Source organism: Saccostrea echinata, unplaced genomic scaffold (assembly GCF_033153115.1).
Source record: "Saccostrea echinata isolate AGI-Se365-2 ecotype Australia unplaced genomic scaffold, CSIRO_AGI_Sech_v1 ptg000016l, whole genome shotgun sequence".
Lineage (NCBI taxonomy): Eukaryota > Metazoa > Mollusca > Bivalvia > Ostreida > Ostreidae > Saccostrea > Saccostrea echinata.
Genome location: NW_026889765.1, coordinates 10,777,875 through 10,796,323, shown reverse-complemented (window position 1 = coordinate 10,796,323; position 18,449 = coordinate 10,777,875). Strand labels below are relative to the sequence as shown.

At 33.0% G+C, this 18,449-nt stretch overlaps 1 protein-coding gene across 1 annotated transcript; it reads right to left on the bottom strand.

Annotated features, from left to right (window-relative positions):
- Nucleotides 1-3,322: 3,322 nt before the first annotated feature.
- LOC133188430 (arylsulfatase B-like) lies at nucleotides 3,323-14,224 on the bottom strand. Its single transcript, XM_061323858.1, has 14 exons — nucleotides 14,122-14,224; nucleotides 13,598-13,709; nucleotides 11,029-11,080; nucleotides 10,566-10,669; nucleotides 9,356-9,462; nucleotides 8,910-8,971; nucleotides 5,994-6,095; nucleotides 5,744-5,807; nucleotides 5,450-5,547; nucleotides 5,070-5,206; nucleotides 4,724-4,782; nucleotides 4,201-4,324; nucleotides 3,744-3,892; nucleotides 3,323-3,564 (listed from the first exon to the last, which is right to left on the bottom strand). Exons 1-14 carry the CDS (start codon nucleotides 14,222-14,224, stop codon nucleotides 3,392-3,394), a joined length of 1,446 nt encoding a protein of 481 aa, XP_061179842.1. The 3' UTR covers nucleotides 3,323-3,391.
- Nucleotides 14,225-18,449: the final 4,225 nt, after the last annotated feature.

Sequence of the window (18,449 nt, the reverse complement as noted above, 5' to 3'; positions counted from 1 at the left end):
AATAAACTAACTAAGTATATAGTTATGATGAGTAAGAGTGACTCTTCCAAATATGTGAAATTCATAGCCCCAGGGGCAGGGGTTCTGGTGTTAGGGCGGGGCTCTATTGATTATATAGTGAAAATGCATTAGTTCTTTGGAAATCTTCTTCTCTGCTCCTGGGTATTAAATAAACTAACTAAGTATATAGTTATGATAAGTAAGAGTGTCTCTTCCAAAATTGTGAAATTCATAGCCCCAGGGGCAGGGGTTCTGGTGTTAGGGCGGGGCTCTATTGATTATATAGTGAAAATGCATTAATTCATTGAAAATCTTCTTCTCTACTCCTGGGTATTAAATAAACTAAGTATATAGTTATGATAAGTAAGAGTGTCTCTTCCAAAATTGTGAAATTCATAGCCCCAGGGGCAGGGGTTCTGGTGTTAGGGCGGGGCTCTATTGATTATATAGTGAAAATGCATTAATTCATTGAAAATCTTCTTCTCTGCTCCTGGGTATTAAATAAACTAAGTATATAGTTATGATGAGTAAGAGTGTCTCTTCCAAAATTGTGAAATTCATAGCCCCAGGGTCAGGAGTTCAGGTGTTAGGGCGGGCTCTATTGATTATATAGTGAAAATGCATTAATTCATTGAAAATCTTCTTCTCTACTCCTGGGTATTATTGAAGCACATTAAATACATAGTTATGATAATCAAGGATGCCTCTTTCAAAATGTTAAATTCGTGGCCCCTGGATCAGGGGTTCTGGTGTTAGGGCGGGGCTCTATTGATAATAAAGTGAAAAAGCAAAATTTCTTTGAAAATATTCTTTTCTTCTTCTGGTTAAAAAAGCAAAGAAGCTACGTGTATAGTTATGATGAGCAAGTGTGCTTCTTCCAGAGTAGTGAATTTCAGATGTGCTGGTGAGAGGGTGGGACTCTTGATAATTTAGTGAAAATGCATTAATTCTATTAAATAATCCTGTTTGCTCCTTAGTGTTAAGCAGATAAACAAAGTGATTAGTTATGATGAGCAAACATATGGTCCCAGGGGTCATAAGCTCTGGTGTTCCAGGGGGGGGGGGGGGGGGCTCTATTGATAATATAGTGAATCTGTCGTAAAAATGCATTATTTATTTAAAAATCTCCGCACCTGGGCATATCTGAGGCAAACAGAGTAAAAGTTTTTATAAGGAAGGGAATTTTTACCAGATTTTTGAACATCTGGACCATTTGGTCAAGTGTTCTGGTCCTGGCCAGGGCTCTATTAGTTTGTATTCTACTGAGAGGAGTTACTCCCCTTTGCCATTTACTTTTGATAATTTATCACTGTAAATAATGTACTTCAAAGGTAAATAGAATAAGAGAATTATGCAAAAACTTTTATTGTATAATACAAAAAGTACTTTCATAGTTTTAATGATCAGATAGACTTGTAAGTAGTAGATAAATAAAAATGAGACCAAAATAACTTGTCTTATTAAATATTCATCAAAGACCAAGGGAGGCCAATGTAAGAGATTTCAACAAAGGATTAAAATAGTACAGAAGCATTGATAATTTGTTAATATACTGTATGGTGATAGTGATAAATGGGGAACAGATTAGAACCTAATTTATGAACTGTTGATGAATATTAAGACCAAATATTTTGTTGATCATGATCACCCTATTTTTCTTGCTTTTGGGCAACAAAGCTTCACCTTTCAGTTCATTTTATACTCTATGCATCCTTTAAATTGTTGTATCATACTCAGGTGACCGTTAAGGCCCTTGAGCCTCTTGTTCCTTTTTAAATTTTCTTTGCTTTTCAATCCCCACTCCACCCACTTTGAAACATGATGCTAGCAACTGAATTATCTGATCATTTATTTTTGTAATCAAAGAGATCATAATGTTAAGAGTTCACGCCTTTTAAGTATTTATATTTAGGGGGTTATAGAGCCTTTTAAGTATTTATATTTAGGGGGTTATAGAGCCTGAGAATGATAAGCAGATTCTTAACTTCCAATCCCTCAAGGATTTTGTGTCTGCTTTTTTTCTGCATGAAGTATTTTTGCTAGTTTTATCCATATGCTTCCCCTTCAGTAAAAAAATAATAAACAAAATCGATCTAAACGCAAATAATATTTTGTGCGATGCCTATTTGTTTGAATACCCAATATTTTAATTTTGGTTTATTTATTAAGGGGAGTTCAATGATCACACAAAAAATGTTTCAGGATTTTTCTACAATACATTTTCGTAAGGTTTTCACTAACTAGTTTTTGCACTTCTTTTTTCATGAAATTATTTTTTTTTGGGGGGGGGGGTATATCACACCCATACAGTCTAGAAATCTTAGTCTCAGTTGAATTCTACACTGGTTCAGAAGTTTTCAGGACATCAATGTCGTAGCCCTTGAATTGCTTACGACAGGCATATCCCAATGGATGGGCGCGATTTTTTCAAAAGGATATATATGACAAGAGGAATTGACAACACTTATGATTTATATGATTATAATAGCTCTTTAAAGTTAACAAGACATATTATTTGAGAGGGGGTTTACTCCTTAAATCCCACACATAAATACCTAGTATGTATCATTTATCCCTCCGTCTCCCCCTACAAAATGGAACCCTGAATCCCCCTCAATAATAATTTTTGTTCCGTTAGCTATTATGATTATTTGCTAAACTTATTCCAAAGGAGAAATTCGTATTTTGAAGTAAATCGAGTCTTAGAACAATGAACTTTTCAGTCTGAATACAGTTAAAAGTTATATGCATGTTTTTTCTTCCAATGTTATAAGAAGACAGAAAAAACGTCCAGATGACCAGTATCTCATCTTCTTGATAGCTGCGGGGGGTTACGTGTACTGTCTGGTGTGCAAGTCCCTGTGTCATGTTTCAGCCATTTTTATCCATTTTTTCTGAATTCAAGTTATTAAATTTTATTTTTAGCATTAAACATTCACAAACTTTAAATCAATTTTCTCTTTCAGTTTATTTAAATACATGTACATGTATCTTGGGAAATCAACTGATTCAAATGATTTTTACCTTAGTGTTTCTGTATTCAGCTCTTACTTGCTAATGCTGAATTTTTATGCTGGCGAATAGATATCAATTTATTATACATGTGTTATGTTTGAAAATATATTTAACATCTCTGTAACTTTTAGCCACAAATAATGCGATATACCCGTATCTAGTAGAATAACATATCTCTTATATGTACGTTAAACATTAAAAACTCTTTTCAAGATTTATTTATTTATTTATTTTTTTTTTTTTTTTTTTTTTTTTTTTTTTTTTGGAAATTAACAATTTAATATGAACATTTATTCAAAACAAGCATATATTGTGACAGAATCGTCCTAAATTAGTTAAAAAGACTGATTTCGAAATTAAACATTGTCAATTCAAATTAGCACCATCCTGGTGTCCAAAATCCACCATAATTCTGTGGCGCTGCAGATTTAGAACTCGGTGGGAAATCAGCAGGGACAATTTGCTTGTGATAAGAGTCAAGCCTCGACTTCAGTTTAGACACCACATCCGGGAGCTTTTTGGATAGATCGACGTGTTCATTTGGGTCATCTAAAATGGAATGTCTTTGTCAACACAAATAAAAATAATACTGGAGAAGAAAAAGATTTATTTGAATTTTCATTTGGTATGATAAATACAAATAGGAAAGTATACATTCTTACTTTTTTAATAGAGAAGAATACATTGCTGCATTCCTTCAACAGTGACAAAACATTTGTTTATCAAACCTTTTAAATTAAAGAGCATCATCGTGTCTGCGAAAGGAAACGTGACGTTGGCTGGTGCCTCTTCATGGTTCTCCTTAACCACCTGATCTGGTTTGTACCAGCCTTGGTAGTATCCTGGATATCCATCTATTAACTTGTAATCCCCCATTCTAAAATCATTTTAAAAAATTAGGTAATACCACATATTAGCATTACATATATATTACAGTGTCATTTGATCACTTTACGGTCTTATAAAGTACTCTGGAGTACAGTCATATTGAATCAAACACGTCGATATATGATATGAAAATTTGTATACACATCTGCGTTATTAATCGATAATAAAATATTCGCCTTTTATAACCTTGTAAATAGCTAGTATATAATACATAATCAAAACAATCGGAATATTCACCGTCAATATAGATAAAACTTTTAGGCTTATTATAATAGTTTTATGTAATTCTATATGTACCTTATGGCAGCGTGGCCACAATTCTCTGGTTTCATATCATCAATGTTGTAAACAAATTCGGTTCTCTTGGACTCCCCTCCTGTTCTTAGACTGTCCCATTGATCGATTCCGTCCAGACTTGGGTCTGCAGTGCATAAAAAAGTGACCATGTGTTTCTCAAACACCATGCTGACAAAATTACGAAATAAATGACTGATTGCATATAAATCTAAAAGCAATTGACTCAATTGATAGAATAATCAACTAAATTTAAAACAAATTTGTAAGCAAATTTATTCGTAAAATCCAGTTTTAAATAGGAATAAATGTAAAAAAAAAAAAAAAGTACATAAAAAATAATGCTTTGTTACAGCCCTGCAATCGTACATACTTTAGACCTTATTACTTTTGTAACAGCATTGCTGTTCTTTGATTACACTTAAGACTTTATCAATTTTGTGGCACCATTAATGCCCTGTGGTTACACTTAACACTTTATTAATTTTGTGACAGCATCGTTGGTCTCTGATTACACTGAATCTACCTGGTATCCCACCAGCTGCACTTAGAACAGTAGGCATCCAGTCCACTGCATGGATAATCCTTATGGACAATACAATTGAAAATGAGATGAATTCAAGTATTAACGTGAATATGAAAAAAAAATATTCCCAAAGCAAACTATTTATACATGTACATAAGTAAAGGGACTAAATAGCTATTCATCATTAGTGTCATAAAAAATATGCGATTACATAAAATATTCGAAATTCCATGAATTATCTAACAAGTATAGAAGACTGCTTTCCAACAGATACAATTATAAAGTATAGGATAATGTTGCTTTCAGTTCCTCAAATATCCTATCTGAGAAGAATTCAAATACTGACCCATTATAGACAGAGTTAGTTTTCTGTATGCCGGCCCCAGATATAAATGCAGTGGCCCTTGTTCCTCCTTCAAACAATGTGGTCTTACCTCCCCTTAATGGGTAGTTATTTCCGGCATATGTCACCCAGCCACCATTCTGATTGAGTAAAAAATGTAAATCATTGTGATATCAAATGAAAGAAAACCAGAATGTAATCTGCAACTGACGATCAAAAATGTAATTCTATTCGAAGCTTTTAAATTGTTGATATGCCCTTTAGTAGAATCATATTTATTGTCCGAGCACTGGTGATATATCGTTTTGTCTATTACTTTCTACATTACTGCATTTATTTATATACTTGTCAAATAAAGTTGTGGTTATGATTGTTGTACTCACGTCTGAAGTAAATATAATAAGTGTATCGTTGAACATTCCCTTAGTTTTGAGTGCATTAGTAATGTTTCCTATTGCTTCATCCATGGCTGTTACCATACCTGGAAATTAAGCGCTTAGGAAATTATGTAAGTTCATTGAATACAAGGACTATGCTCAATTGCTTCACTTCATTACCTTCAGAAGTATTATTGGTCTAAGTTTGTTCTAGTATTATTCATGAAAGACTTTATTTTGAATTTAAAAATCAAAATCATTGTATTTTAGTCATCCATTTCTTTGAAAAATGGTATATACCTAGGTAGGTTTTGCGTGACTCTGTTTTCACATTAGGATACATGGCACTATAATGATCTGGAACCTTGAGGAAAAAGAAAAGGATTGAGTGACTACTGTGTTCACGGCAGGTACTCGTATTATTGACCGTTAAAAACGTTTATCATTGAGAAGACTATCTTTACAAAGGAATAATAAAAAATGTGCATAAATAGTATATCTTGTGTATAATATAGTGCCTTCATTAAACTTTCTGGTGAACTATTATTACCTGAAGGGGGTTATGTACAGATTGGAATGGCAGGTACATAAACATTGGCTTTGTCATGTCATGGTCCATAATGATAGACTGGGCTCTTCGGGCATACATATGCTGTAATGATTAAAATACATGTATTTATAATTAACTGAAAAATGTTTTAGTTACAACCAGTGGCCGGTCCAAGAGGAGCGGGATAAAGAAGTCGTTACCGCCTTTTGAGGGAAACACAGATACAGAAAGGGATAGACAGTTCATGGTCCCATATAGGCTTTTTGTGTTGTCGGTTTCTTTCTATTCCGGAATTGACATTTCTTTTGGATATTTTAAGCTTTTAGTCAAATTGTAATTATCAAAACCCATTTGAAAATATTGAAGATCAGCATCTGAATTGTGTTACTTAAGTTTTAATGTGTTTAATTCCATTACTGCACCACAACAGAAGGATGTTAGACAGGGTTCTCAATAAGGGGTTTTACCAGCATGGTGGCCCGCCATGGTTTAATTTATGTGAGCCATAGTTAAACGAGCTGAGCCATGATCAAACTATGCGGCGGCAATGATTTATTTTTATTGCGTTACAGTATTGACACCTACTTTACTTTCTAATGACTTGAGTGACTACGTGTCTTCCGGGCTTGTGACTCCCTCTTGAGAGAGAGAAAGATTGTGCAAAATAAACATGGTAATTCACTGATCAGCGAATTGCCGTGAAGCGTGACAATTGAGAGTCAATCAGCTGTTGGAGTTATTTTTTCTGTATACTACATGTAATCATAGTAATTCTGGGGATATCTAACGTGTTTGCTTGTAATAAAAGATTTACAAAAAAGATTCACTGCATTTGCATCGATGTCTCATTGGAACCAAGTCTCCGTGGCCACAGAGAATTTAACCTTTCAAAATTTTTGTCCCTTTTTTCTCATTTTTTATTTTTTTTTCGGGGGAAAGGGGTTAACGTTTTTCTCAAATAAGGGACCTGTATACATATATTAGTATATAGGTCCCTGTTCTAATAGAATGTCGAAAACTAAGTCAAAGTTTTATTAGAGTAGCTTCCCGTTTGTATGAAAAGTCGCGTTGAGCTATTTTTAGCACTGTGAGAACCATTGAAAAAGATCCTGCAAACAGAAGAGAGTGAAATTAGTTATTACCAGATTTATCTCTGTCTATATGGTTTAGATACGTATTCCATCTGTAAGTTTTCAACGACATGAAAAGTTTAGGCAATGTTAAGATATCGGAGTTCGACCGTCTGTTCGTTTGTGTGTCCGTATTTTTTTTTCTGAAATGCTACTCATTCGAATTCACGAGTTATGGTCCAAAAAAACTTGTCATACAAGAAGCAACATTGATTAAGAGTATCAGTTTTTTTTGTTTTGTTTTGTTTTTTTTTTGGGGGGGGGGGGAATTAAATTCGAGAAAACAATGTTGCTATGGTTATACTAAACAGATTCGGTGAAATTTTTTCCAAACGCTAATCCTCGTACAGTTTTGGTCCGATTTTAATAAAACTTGGTACATGTGTAGACTACACTAAGCTAAAAAATTCCGTGTAATGATTTTTTTTCTATTTGTGTGTTAGTTTAAAAAGAAATGATATTAATTGATTATTGGTAATTCATTTATTAATTAAATGAGGCCTAGAAGCTCAAACACGCATTTGTGCTTTGATAGATTTTGCTTTTGTGCAGCTTCCTCCATGGTTAGATTTTTAGATGTGGAGAACCCTGTGGATCTTTTCACAAAAACACTTACGACATATTTTTATCTTAAGTGAAAACCTATGATAAAAATCGTTTTCACAAAAATTCTTAAGAAAGTCATAAGTGCAAAATCTGTCGTAACTTTACGAGAGCCGCAATCCCCTCTTAAGTATTTTAAAACCGATTTTATTGTAAAAATATAACCGCAAAAACCATACTACACATTAAATTGAACTTTTTAAAGCAAATAACAATAATATTTTATATTTTTTCACAATCTTTGTCGAAAAATTAAATGAAATACACTACAAAATATTTACGATGTAAGTTTCACTTAAGATTTTCGTATGACCTACTTTTACGTCAGACTTGTGATTGTGACGTCAGATTCTAAACTTCTTTGCTTCACAAACGATTGCATTCGATATTTGTTGTCAATAATGTTTGTTATGCTGACATATGTTGAAAACTAAGTTTTATTTTTATTTTCACCCACTTATTTAAGGATTATAAAGCATATTGAAGTCGTTTCTAGGGAAGAAGTCTGTCGTAAGTAAAATCTTGAGTTCAATCTGCTAAGAATGCGTTCGTGAAAAGCACTTAAGATTTGTCGTAAGAGACTCTTAAGTTAAAATCTTACGCAAAAACTCAAGATTTTTTGTGAAAAGGGCTTCTGGTTAGGTGGACCTTCAATAGTCCTTCTCATAGTTTTTTTTTTTTTTTTTTTTTTTTTTTTTGTAACTCCAATCATTCCGTGTTATCCATGATTATTCTTCATTTCTGTTTAGACCTAAATAATCATTAGTTTGTTCAATGCCATCTTTTTCTTTTCTTTTAAAGAATTTCTTATTTTATTTTTTCACACTGAGCATTCTTGACCAAAATTTTGAGAACATTGCCTTTACTATCCTCACAAGTTGTTGAAATAGGGTATATAAGGAATCAAAAAAATATGTTTGTGAATCTTTGTCTTCTTGTAGTCTTTTATCCTTGTGTGTAATTTAAAAAAAAAAGACGTGGAGCAACCGATTCTGAAACTGTATTCATCTCAAATTCTTTTTAATTTCCCCATGCATACTTTTAGGTACATTTACAGGCTTTACAAATATTTTGAGAATGAAAATCTTTTGTGAATGTACCAAAAGATGCCAAAAGGCCAAACGGCTTCACCTTGATCTGGTACTTAATTCTAATCAGAGATTTATTGTTTTATAACACTTACCGCGGAGTACTCTCCCGTTGCATTGACGGGTGTTTTGTTGTCTCTGAAGTCCTTACCACCGGCTGTTAATGTATAAAGAATCAGATTTGTAATTCATTCAAATAATTCATTTTGCATTGTTTATTCATTCAGCATGTTCATATTTAAACACTTTCCTCTCTGCACTTTCTAATTAAAAGGTTAAAAAAAAAGGACAAAATGTAATAAAATTGTGTAAATGATTTACAGGCATTTATACTAATTTCGATCAATAGTTAAGGGATTTATTTCTAACCATCTCCAGTGCCCATCCTTCTAAAATTGTGATTAATGCATACAAACATGCCAATTATGAATTTATAAATATATTCTTAAATGACCAGAAAAAATTCATTTATTGGAATACTTTATCTCTATGGAACAGACTCGATATTTTTTCAGTTAGATTATACGTTATATGTACTTACCAACACTAAGCTGATAATAGTCCTCCATGCCATTGTAATAACCATAGAACGTGTCAAACCCCCTATAGGTGGGGGTGCATTCCCACTTACAAAATCCTAGATGCCACCTGAAATCATACAGCACTCTTTCTATTTTTAACATAAAAGTTAATTTTTGGACTGAAAGCCAAGGTTTTCGATGTTTTTATAACATTTCATGCCTTTTTAGAGCTAAAAATGAAATAATCAATTCTAAGATTTGCATATACTAGTATGTGCCCTTACTGAAAAGTTTCAATGTGCGTTGGAAGTGCGCTAAATAAAAGATGAGCTGAAGAAAGAGGGAAGGAATGACAAAGTATAAGTGAAGGGAAGCAGGAAAGCTGCTTAGAATGGGAGGGAGGGATGAAAAAGTACTCTGGAGAGAGGCGAGGGAAGAGTCGTTAGAATTGGTGAAAGAGATGAAAAAGTACTCTGATGGGAGGCGAGGGAAGATTTGTTAGAATCGGAGGAAGGTATTACGAAGTACGAAGCAAAAGAGACGAGAGAAGAGTGCCTAGAATTGGAGGAAGGGATGACAAGATAAAAGAGACGGAGATGAGGATTGATTCATTTATTGTATGTTGTTTTACGTCCCATTCGGGAATTTTTCACGCATATAGAGACGATATGCATATACCGGTGAAGGGCTTCAAATTTGGAACTATACACGGCACTGGGGCTATTGAGCAGAGAGGGATCTTGATCGTGCCAACTCCTGCCGTGACATGAGGCCTCGGTTTTTAAGGTCGCAACTTTCACTTCAAAGTGCCGAGCGCCTGGCGAAGGAACAGTTGCTACCTATTATTTTATCGACGTAGGTCTATCGACGAGCGCTCTACCGACTGGAGATAAGGAAAGAGTGCTTCGAATGAAAGGAATGGATGACAAAGTTCAAGGAAAGGGAGGCATGGGAACAGGAGTTGGAATGAGAGAAAGGGGTAGAGGAAGGAAATGGGACGGTGTGGGGGAAAGGGTATTGGAGAATAGCAGAAGGAGGAATGGATGAGCTTTGATTGGGAAGGGGAAGAGATGGTAGAAGATTATTCCCTCGTTGAAACATCTCCCATGTATCGAATTCCAAAATCCTTTGCATACAAGATGAATTCAATAAGCACTCATTTATTATACTTAATTTCAGAACTCGCAATAATTTTTGTTATTCATATTTGATTTAGAAAACACGACTTACTTTCCAATGGCATGGGTGGTGTACCCCAACTCCTTTAGCTTCTGTGGTAGAAAGGCGTAATTCAGGGGGGAACAAGTAGCCTGCTCAGGAAATATCACAATGTGCTGAAAAAAAGAGTCATTTATTATCAAAACATTATTTCAATATTGAAGCTCTGGGTATAATCTGTTTTTTCTCAATATTTTAGGAGGGTTCATTCTCATGACACACTACGACCATAGCATATTAAGTGTACCTTCTTGCATACTGTAATAAATGTCTATTTACTACAATTTATACAGGAAATCTTTTTTATATCAGCGTTATTTGATGCTGTAAAAGTATAAAAATGAAAAAGTTATATAATTTGCAATACATTTCAATCTTCAGTAGTCAGTGGTTAAATCCGCTCCCCTTCTTATGGGATCGTTAAGCTTTGCTTTAACCATACAAGAACAATCTTATACGCTTTGTCAATATTTACCTGGAGGCCAGACTTGTAGGCGTAGTGACCAGTCATGAACGAGTTCCTTGACCTACAATTGTCAATCTAATGTCGAATGAACATTAACAAAAATATTCTTATTAATTGTTTGCATGCATGGACTTCTACTTTAAGGAAGAGCATATTTCTGAAATCATATCTATTAATAAAGATTATTTTATTATTTAAGAAATGGATATAATAGCTACTGTGTAAACTACTTCTAGGAACTTAACGCTTTATAAAACCAGAAAGCGGTTTTCAAAGAAGAACAAAAATTCTCCAACCCAGGTTATAAAAGTATAACTTCGCAAGCAACCAACTTTCTTCTTAATTAATTTTCCACGTCGAATCGATGAAATATTTGTTTCGGACACCTGCTATCATTAGTTTACATCAATGAGGTAGCAAAGGTCAATTAAGCGTTAGGCATGGTAGAATATTGATTTGGACGTAATTATTAATGTTCAATATGTTTTTATGCTGTATAATTTCTTGTTAGTTGAGCACATATAAGGAACAATCAAGTAACTCCTAAAGTTACACCTGTCTAATATATATATTATTGGACCTATTCCTATTTGCAGTTTACATATATAATATTTTAATCTTTAAGTATGATTTTTTATTTCAGTAATGTTTACAAAATTTAAATTTTGATGCAGTATAAAGTTTCTGATAACAGTGCGAATATGGTTGCTATATATGCGATTTTTGGCACCTGTATTTGTTTGTGTAATTGTTGGCTTGTTTTCTCTTCGTATGGGGTGAAGTTTTACTGCTGTATCATTAGTTAAAGAAATATACGAAACCCCCGAAGATTCTTTTGAGATAAGAGATTCGAAAAACGAAATTCGATCAAGAAATCGTTTGTTTGTTTGTTTGTTTTATTCTTTAATTTACAGATCATTTGATAAGATAACTTTGCCAAGAGAATGTTATGTGTATAAAAATGATACAAAAATGAATTTTGGGATTAGCTGAGCAAATCATACACAAATTCTTATTATTGCCTGTTATACAATACAGTACATGTATATAAAGAATATATAGCTTGATAGCGAAATGGCTATTTTTTATGGTATTAACCCCAACGATAAGACAAAAATTAAAAATGATGTGAAATATTAATTCATATTGGTACAATGATTGTAAATTGTATATCTTTTCTGTCTGTGGCTTTTAAATCATTTATTGAAACTTGTGTATTGATTCAAGACCCCAGCGATTTCCTTATAAATAGCTATCGTAAGATTGAAATGAATGATGATAAACAAATATACTGAACACATTTCTATATTTGTAATAAATTTAGTAAACACATGGCCGTGGGAACCGGGGGTGGGGGGTCATTGGGGGGCCGTGTCCCCAAAAATTCTGCCGATATATAGCATACTATAGAAAACATAGCCACTTTATGCTTATGCTCCCTCAATAATAACATCTGATGATCTTTTTATGGATTGTCAAGGCATTTTTGCATGAATGTGCTCTACTCCCACCAAACTGAAAATGTTTGGCCGTACCCTCTACCATCCCCACTGAAATTGCTTCCTACGGACCTGAACAAAGAGAAATCATTTTCTATATTAAGCATATATGTTTCAACCACCAAGACTAAAAAAGGAGTGTTTCTTGGCTTCACAAACTTGGTCACTATCCCCTTTGTAATACACTGTAAAGCCACATTGTAACCCTTATTACTATAACTCGATAGTCACTTGATATATTGCAGGCATAAATTTCGTGCTTGGCACATATCTTCAACTACAATACGACGCATATTTGTCTCTGCGAATCGGACTAACAAGATTTCTGCTGATCGCACAGCCTGCCGTGATGTCACACCATCACTAAACAAGATTTTAAAAATGTAAACATTCTGCGATATAAATATTCTCATAAATCTATTATATCATTCAATAGGTTATAATAAGAATTAAAGCAATTTTGCTTAACAAAACCCAACATTTTTTTTTATTTTGTTTTGATAAAAATAATGTTCATTCTAGCATTGTTATTACATCAAATTACCTGTTCGTTTTAAATATATACAACGATTTCTTGATACTCAAAAGAGCAGAGGGAAGTTATTGAATCTTGAATTCGCCTTCTTAGCGGTTCATCTAGATCTTGAATCTCTTAATTTGAATTTCGAGCTCGTACTTCGAATTGAAAAAGCATTCTGGGCTTTCGTAGAAATACATTCAGATTAACAAAAAATATATACACTTGTATATTACATAATATATAGCACAACAGCTATAGTACATATCAAAAGTCCTTGAATACAGCCTCCCATATACTAGTATATATATATATATATATATATATATATATATATATATATATATATATATATATATATATATATATATATATATATATATATATATATATATATATATATATATATATATATATATATATTATTTATTTATTTATTTATATTTATTTATATTTATATATATTACAAAGGTAATTCTGACATTTAGATGTCCCTATAGCATTCAGATTTAATTTCATTTTTATCTCTTCTGAGACGGAATGATTATTGTATGAAACTTACGGCGTACAGACAGGCATCACGTAAGAGGATTGTAAGATCATACCGCTGTGTGCCAGTTTGTCAATGTTTGGAGTTATGACGTCAGGATTCCGGAAACCAACATCATTCCAACCTTGCATATTAACATGTTCATAATTATGACAGAATAACTTTTCCTCCCTTGAAAAAAAATCGTAAAAGTTCGCTTGATGTAAAGGACTTTGAAAAATATATCCATGAAACTATTTTGTTCGTCAAGTCAGAACTTTAAAACTTATCAACGAACAAGGAAAATAATACGGGAAATGAAGACGATTATAGAGGACAAACATTCAGCATTTTATGAAATCCTTCTTAATAAGCACAGTTTCGATTCATAATGAGCTTAGACAAATTTTACATGCATCGATTGCACTATTTCAGCATGTCCTTGAAAATTATAGACATTATTTGAAAGGTGCTGAATGTTTTACAATAGTATTTATTATCATGTAATACAAGGCAAAATATTTTACGTTACTTTGATCAGTCGATAAATTACTTACCATAGTCGTCTGCTACAATGAAGAGGATGTTTGGAGCTTTAGCAGAAAGAGAAGTTAGCAGGAGGAGACAGGTAACGTGGAATAGATAGCTAGCTGTCGACATTTTACGGGAATGTGTATGTCGGATCGGTGCAGAATTTACTTTATATTTTGTGTTTTGAATTCGGTCACATGATTCGCGGTTCAGAAAGTGGGACGACGTCTGCACTCTGATATTGACTGTTTACTTTATATAATCTGTGTGTTCAATTCGTATCATGATGATAAAAGAAATCATCAAGATTTCCTGCTGACTTTCCTGTATTATGTATCTATCTTTGTTTTAAGAAACTGACAGCTATATTGTTCACTGTATACAAGCTGATGACCGTAGTATATATTACGGTCATCAAAAAAATTCCAGCCGACCTGATTAGTTATAGAATTTTGCAATCAAATATTTGTCAATTTATCTGCGTTACCTATAATGATGAGTAAGTATATAGGGATATCAGTTGCTGTTGTTTACACACATTAAGGAAATTAAAACGATAAATCATCCTCAATGTTTTGTAATATGATGACCGTATGTTTAGATGAGGACTGTAAATTACTAAATTAATGACCGTATACTATGTATGGAACCATGCTTTTATGACAAATTCTCTGATTAATGTGCAATTCAAAGTATCAAAATATTTTAATTTTGGATCACGATTGTATCCAGAAGTAAATAAGTAATAAACCATATTAACTTCTTTCACTTTTGTTTTGTTTAGAAGGAAAACAAAATTACAATGTTCACTACATGACAATCACGTTATATCGAGGATATGTCTATACCAGAATTACCTTGTAGGTGAGAACGTGGATGTTCAAACTAGTAGTAAGGGCAAGTAGAACCAGATGAGGAAGGGGATTGGGAAAGATGGGGAAGGGGCAGTGCCCCCCCCCCCCACTCATTTTATGACATTTTAGTTTTTCCTTTTTAAATTTTCTTTGCTTTTTAATCCCACTCCACCCACTTTGAAACATGATGCTAGCAACTGAATTATCTGATCATTTTATTTTTGTAATCAAAGAGATCATAATGTTAAGAGTGCACGCCATTTTAAGTATTTATATTTAGGGGGTTATAGACGCCTGTGAATGCTAAGGGGGTTCATAGCTTCCCATCTCTCAAGGATTTTGTGTCTGCTTTTTTTCTGCATGATGTATTTTTGCTAGTTTTATCCATATGCTTCCCCTTCAGTAAAAATATAATAAACAAAATCGATCTAAACGCAAATAATATTTTGTGCGATACCTATTTGTTTGAATACCCAATATTTTAATTTTGGTTTATCTATTAAAGGGAGTTCAATGATCACACAAAAAATGATTCAGGATTTTTCTAGAATATATTTTCGTGAGGGAGTTCACTTTTCTTTAGGTAACTAGTCTTTGTACTTCTTTTTGCATAAAATTAATGCTTTGGGCGGTTATATAGATACAGTCTAGAAATCTTAGTCTCTGTTGAATTCTACACCGGTTCAGAAGTTTTTAGGACATCAGTGTCGAAGCCCTTGAAATGCGGACGACAGGGATATTCCAATGGATGGGCGCGATTTTTTCAAAAGGATATATATGACAACAGGAATTGACAACACTTATGATTTATATGATTATAATAGCTCTTTAAAGTTAACAAGACATATTATTTGAGAGGGGGTTTACTCCTTAAATCCCACACATAAATACCTAGTATGTATCATTTATCCCTCCGTCTCCCCCTACAAAATGGAACCCTGAATCCCCCTCAATAATAATTTTTGTTCCGTTAGCTATTATGATTATTTGCTAAACTTATTCCAAAGGAGAAATTCGTATTTTGAAGTAAATCGAGTCTTAGAACAATGAACTTTTCAGTCTGAATACAGTTAAAAGATATATGCATGTTTTCTCTTCCAATGTTATAAGAAGACAGAAAAAACGTCCAGATGACCAATATCTCATCTTCTTGATAGCTGGTGGGGGGGGGGGGGGGGGGGTACGTGTACTGTGTGGTGTGCAAGTCCCCGCGTCATGTTTCAGCCATTTTTATCCATTTTTTTCTGAATTCAAGTTTCTTAATTTTATTTTTAGCATTAAACATTCACAAACTTTAAATCAATTTTCTCTTTCAGTTTATTTAAATACATGTACATGTATCTTGGGAAATCAACTTATTTAAATAATTTTTACCTCAGTGTTTCTGCATTCAGTTCTTACTTGCTAATGCTGAATTTTTATGCTGGCGAATAGATATCAATTTATTATACATGTGTTATGTTTGAAAATATATTTAACATCTCTGTAACTTTTAGCCACAAATAATGCGATATACTCGTATCTACACCAACAGTAGAAAAGTGCATATAAGTACGATCATCTTGAATTTTTTACGGTCCTTTTACTGTAAAACTTTGAGGACGATTTATCGTTTTAATTTCCTTAATGCGTGTAAACAACAGCAACTGACATGGAGATTACATCGCTTTATACTTACTTATCATTGTAGGTATCACTTTGAAATCGTGAGTGAAAAAACTCTAACCGATCATGTCGGCTAACATTTTTTGATGACCATAATATATACTACGGTCATCAGCTTCTACACAGTGTTATGTGACACTAAACATTATGCGTGGATTCAGCGAACAAAAAGGAGCCATCAATAAATAATGCTTTGTAATTGATCTCGTTATGTAATTTCATTTCAGGCAATTTCTACACGTATAACATTGCTTTTATTTTTTTCCTCTATATCTGACAGTAGGTAAGACTCCGTTTCTAAGATCTGCAGACGCAATATACATATTTGATTACTTGCATATTACTATTAGAAAAGTTGCTAAAAATGTGGGGTAATTACTGAATGCTTTGTAAGCAAACAAGTCAAAAGATGGGGCAGATATTGGCATTAATTGTTGCACTTAAGCGAATAACATGTAAATGTGTGTGTGTCTGTGTTTGTTTTAAAAACTGAATATGAAAATTGAAAATATAATTATATGTATATGAATAGGCACATTCCTAGCCTTGGTTTATATATGAAATCTGAAGATAACAAACAGTAAGCATGCTCGTGAGTCCAAATAAACAAATATTAAGGACCTCAGAAAACAAGAAAACAGAAAATAGGTGGGATCAGGTGCCATGGATGATAGCATCCGCTTTCGACCGGTCGCACTTAGTTTTTTTTTTTTTTTTTTTTTTTTTTTTTTTTTTTTTTTTTTTTTTTGCTAAATTAGAAAAACACCATGATTATGAAATTACCTTCATGTATGAGTACTGATAAAATCGTCCATTATAACTAGGTGTGAATTTTAACCAATCGTCCATTATTTCTAAGTGTGAATTTCAACCAAAGTCAAAAAAGGGAGGGGGGGGGGACAGTACAGTTTATTGAGCGTATGGAAGAAACAAACGAAACAATCTTCCATTATAAATAAGTGCGAATTTTTACAAAGTCTATTTTTAATACCATCCTGGTTTCCAAAACCTGCCATAATTCTTTGGAGCAGCAGATTTAGAATTAGAAGGAAAATATGCTGGGGCAATTTGCTTGTGATAATAGTCAAGCCTCGATTTAAGTTTTAATACCACGTCTGGAAGCTTTTTGGATTAATCGACGTGTTCATTTGGATCGTCTGAAAGTAGATAATTTTAATAATAATTAACGTTCTACTAAAAAAAAACATTAAAAATAAAATGCAGAGGAGGATTTATTTAGATTTTCACTTTATTATATTAGTATATATATTTATGGATTATATTAGTATATATTTATGGTTATGGAACCTTCTTGAAAAGCAAAATCAATATAATGGATTTAACAATTACAAATTAAAAAAAAAATCTGCGTTTTTCCTTTTTAAAAATTTTTTTACTAAGTATATCTTTCATGCCAAACCTTTTGAATTAAAAAGCATCATTTTGTCCACAAAAGGAAATGTAGCGTTGACTGGTACATCGTTATAATCTTCCACAATCACTTGATCTGGCTTGTATCAGCCCTGGTAGAGCCCTGGATAGCCATCTATTAATTTGTAATCCCCAGTTTTATAACACATGAATTGTATTTACACAGTAAACAAATCATACATTTTTGCATACGTTCGAGACTAGATGAATTCATGATAAGTTTATTGTAAATGAATATAAGGAAAAACCATAAAGATTGAACGGCATGATCAGTTGCAGAAACTAAAATGGAAGAAATTAATAATTTTGAGTGATTGAAAGAAATTTTTCATTATTTGAAATGTAAACACGTTTAAGGTATTACATCATTGACCTATCATGTATCAGTTATCAGGTAATTATTT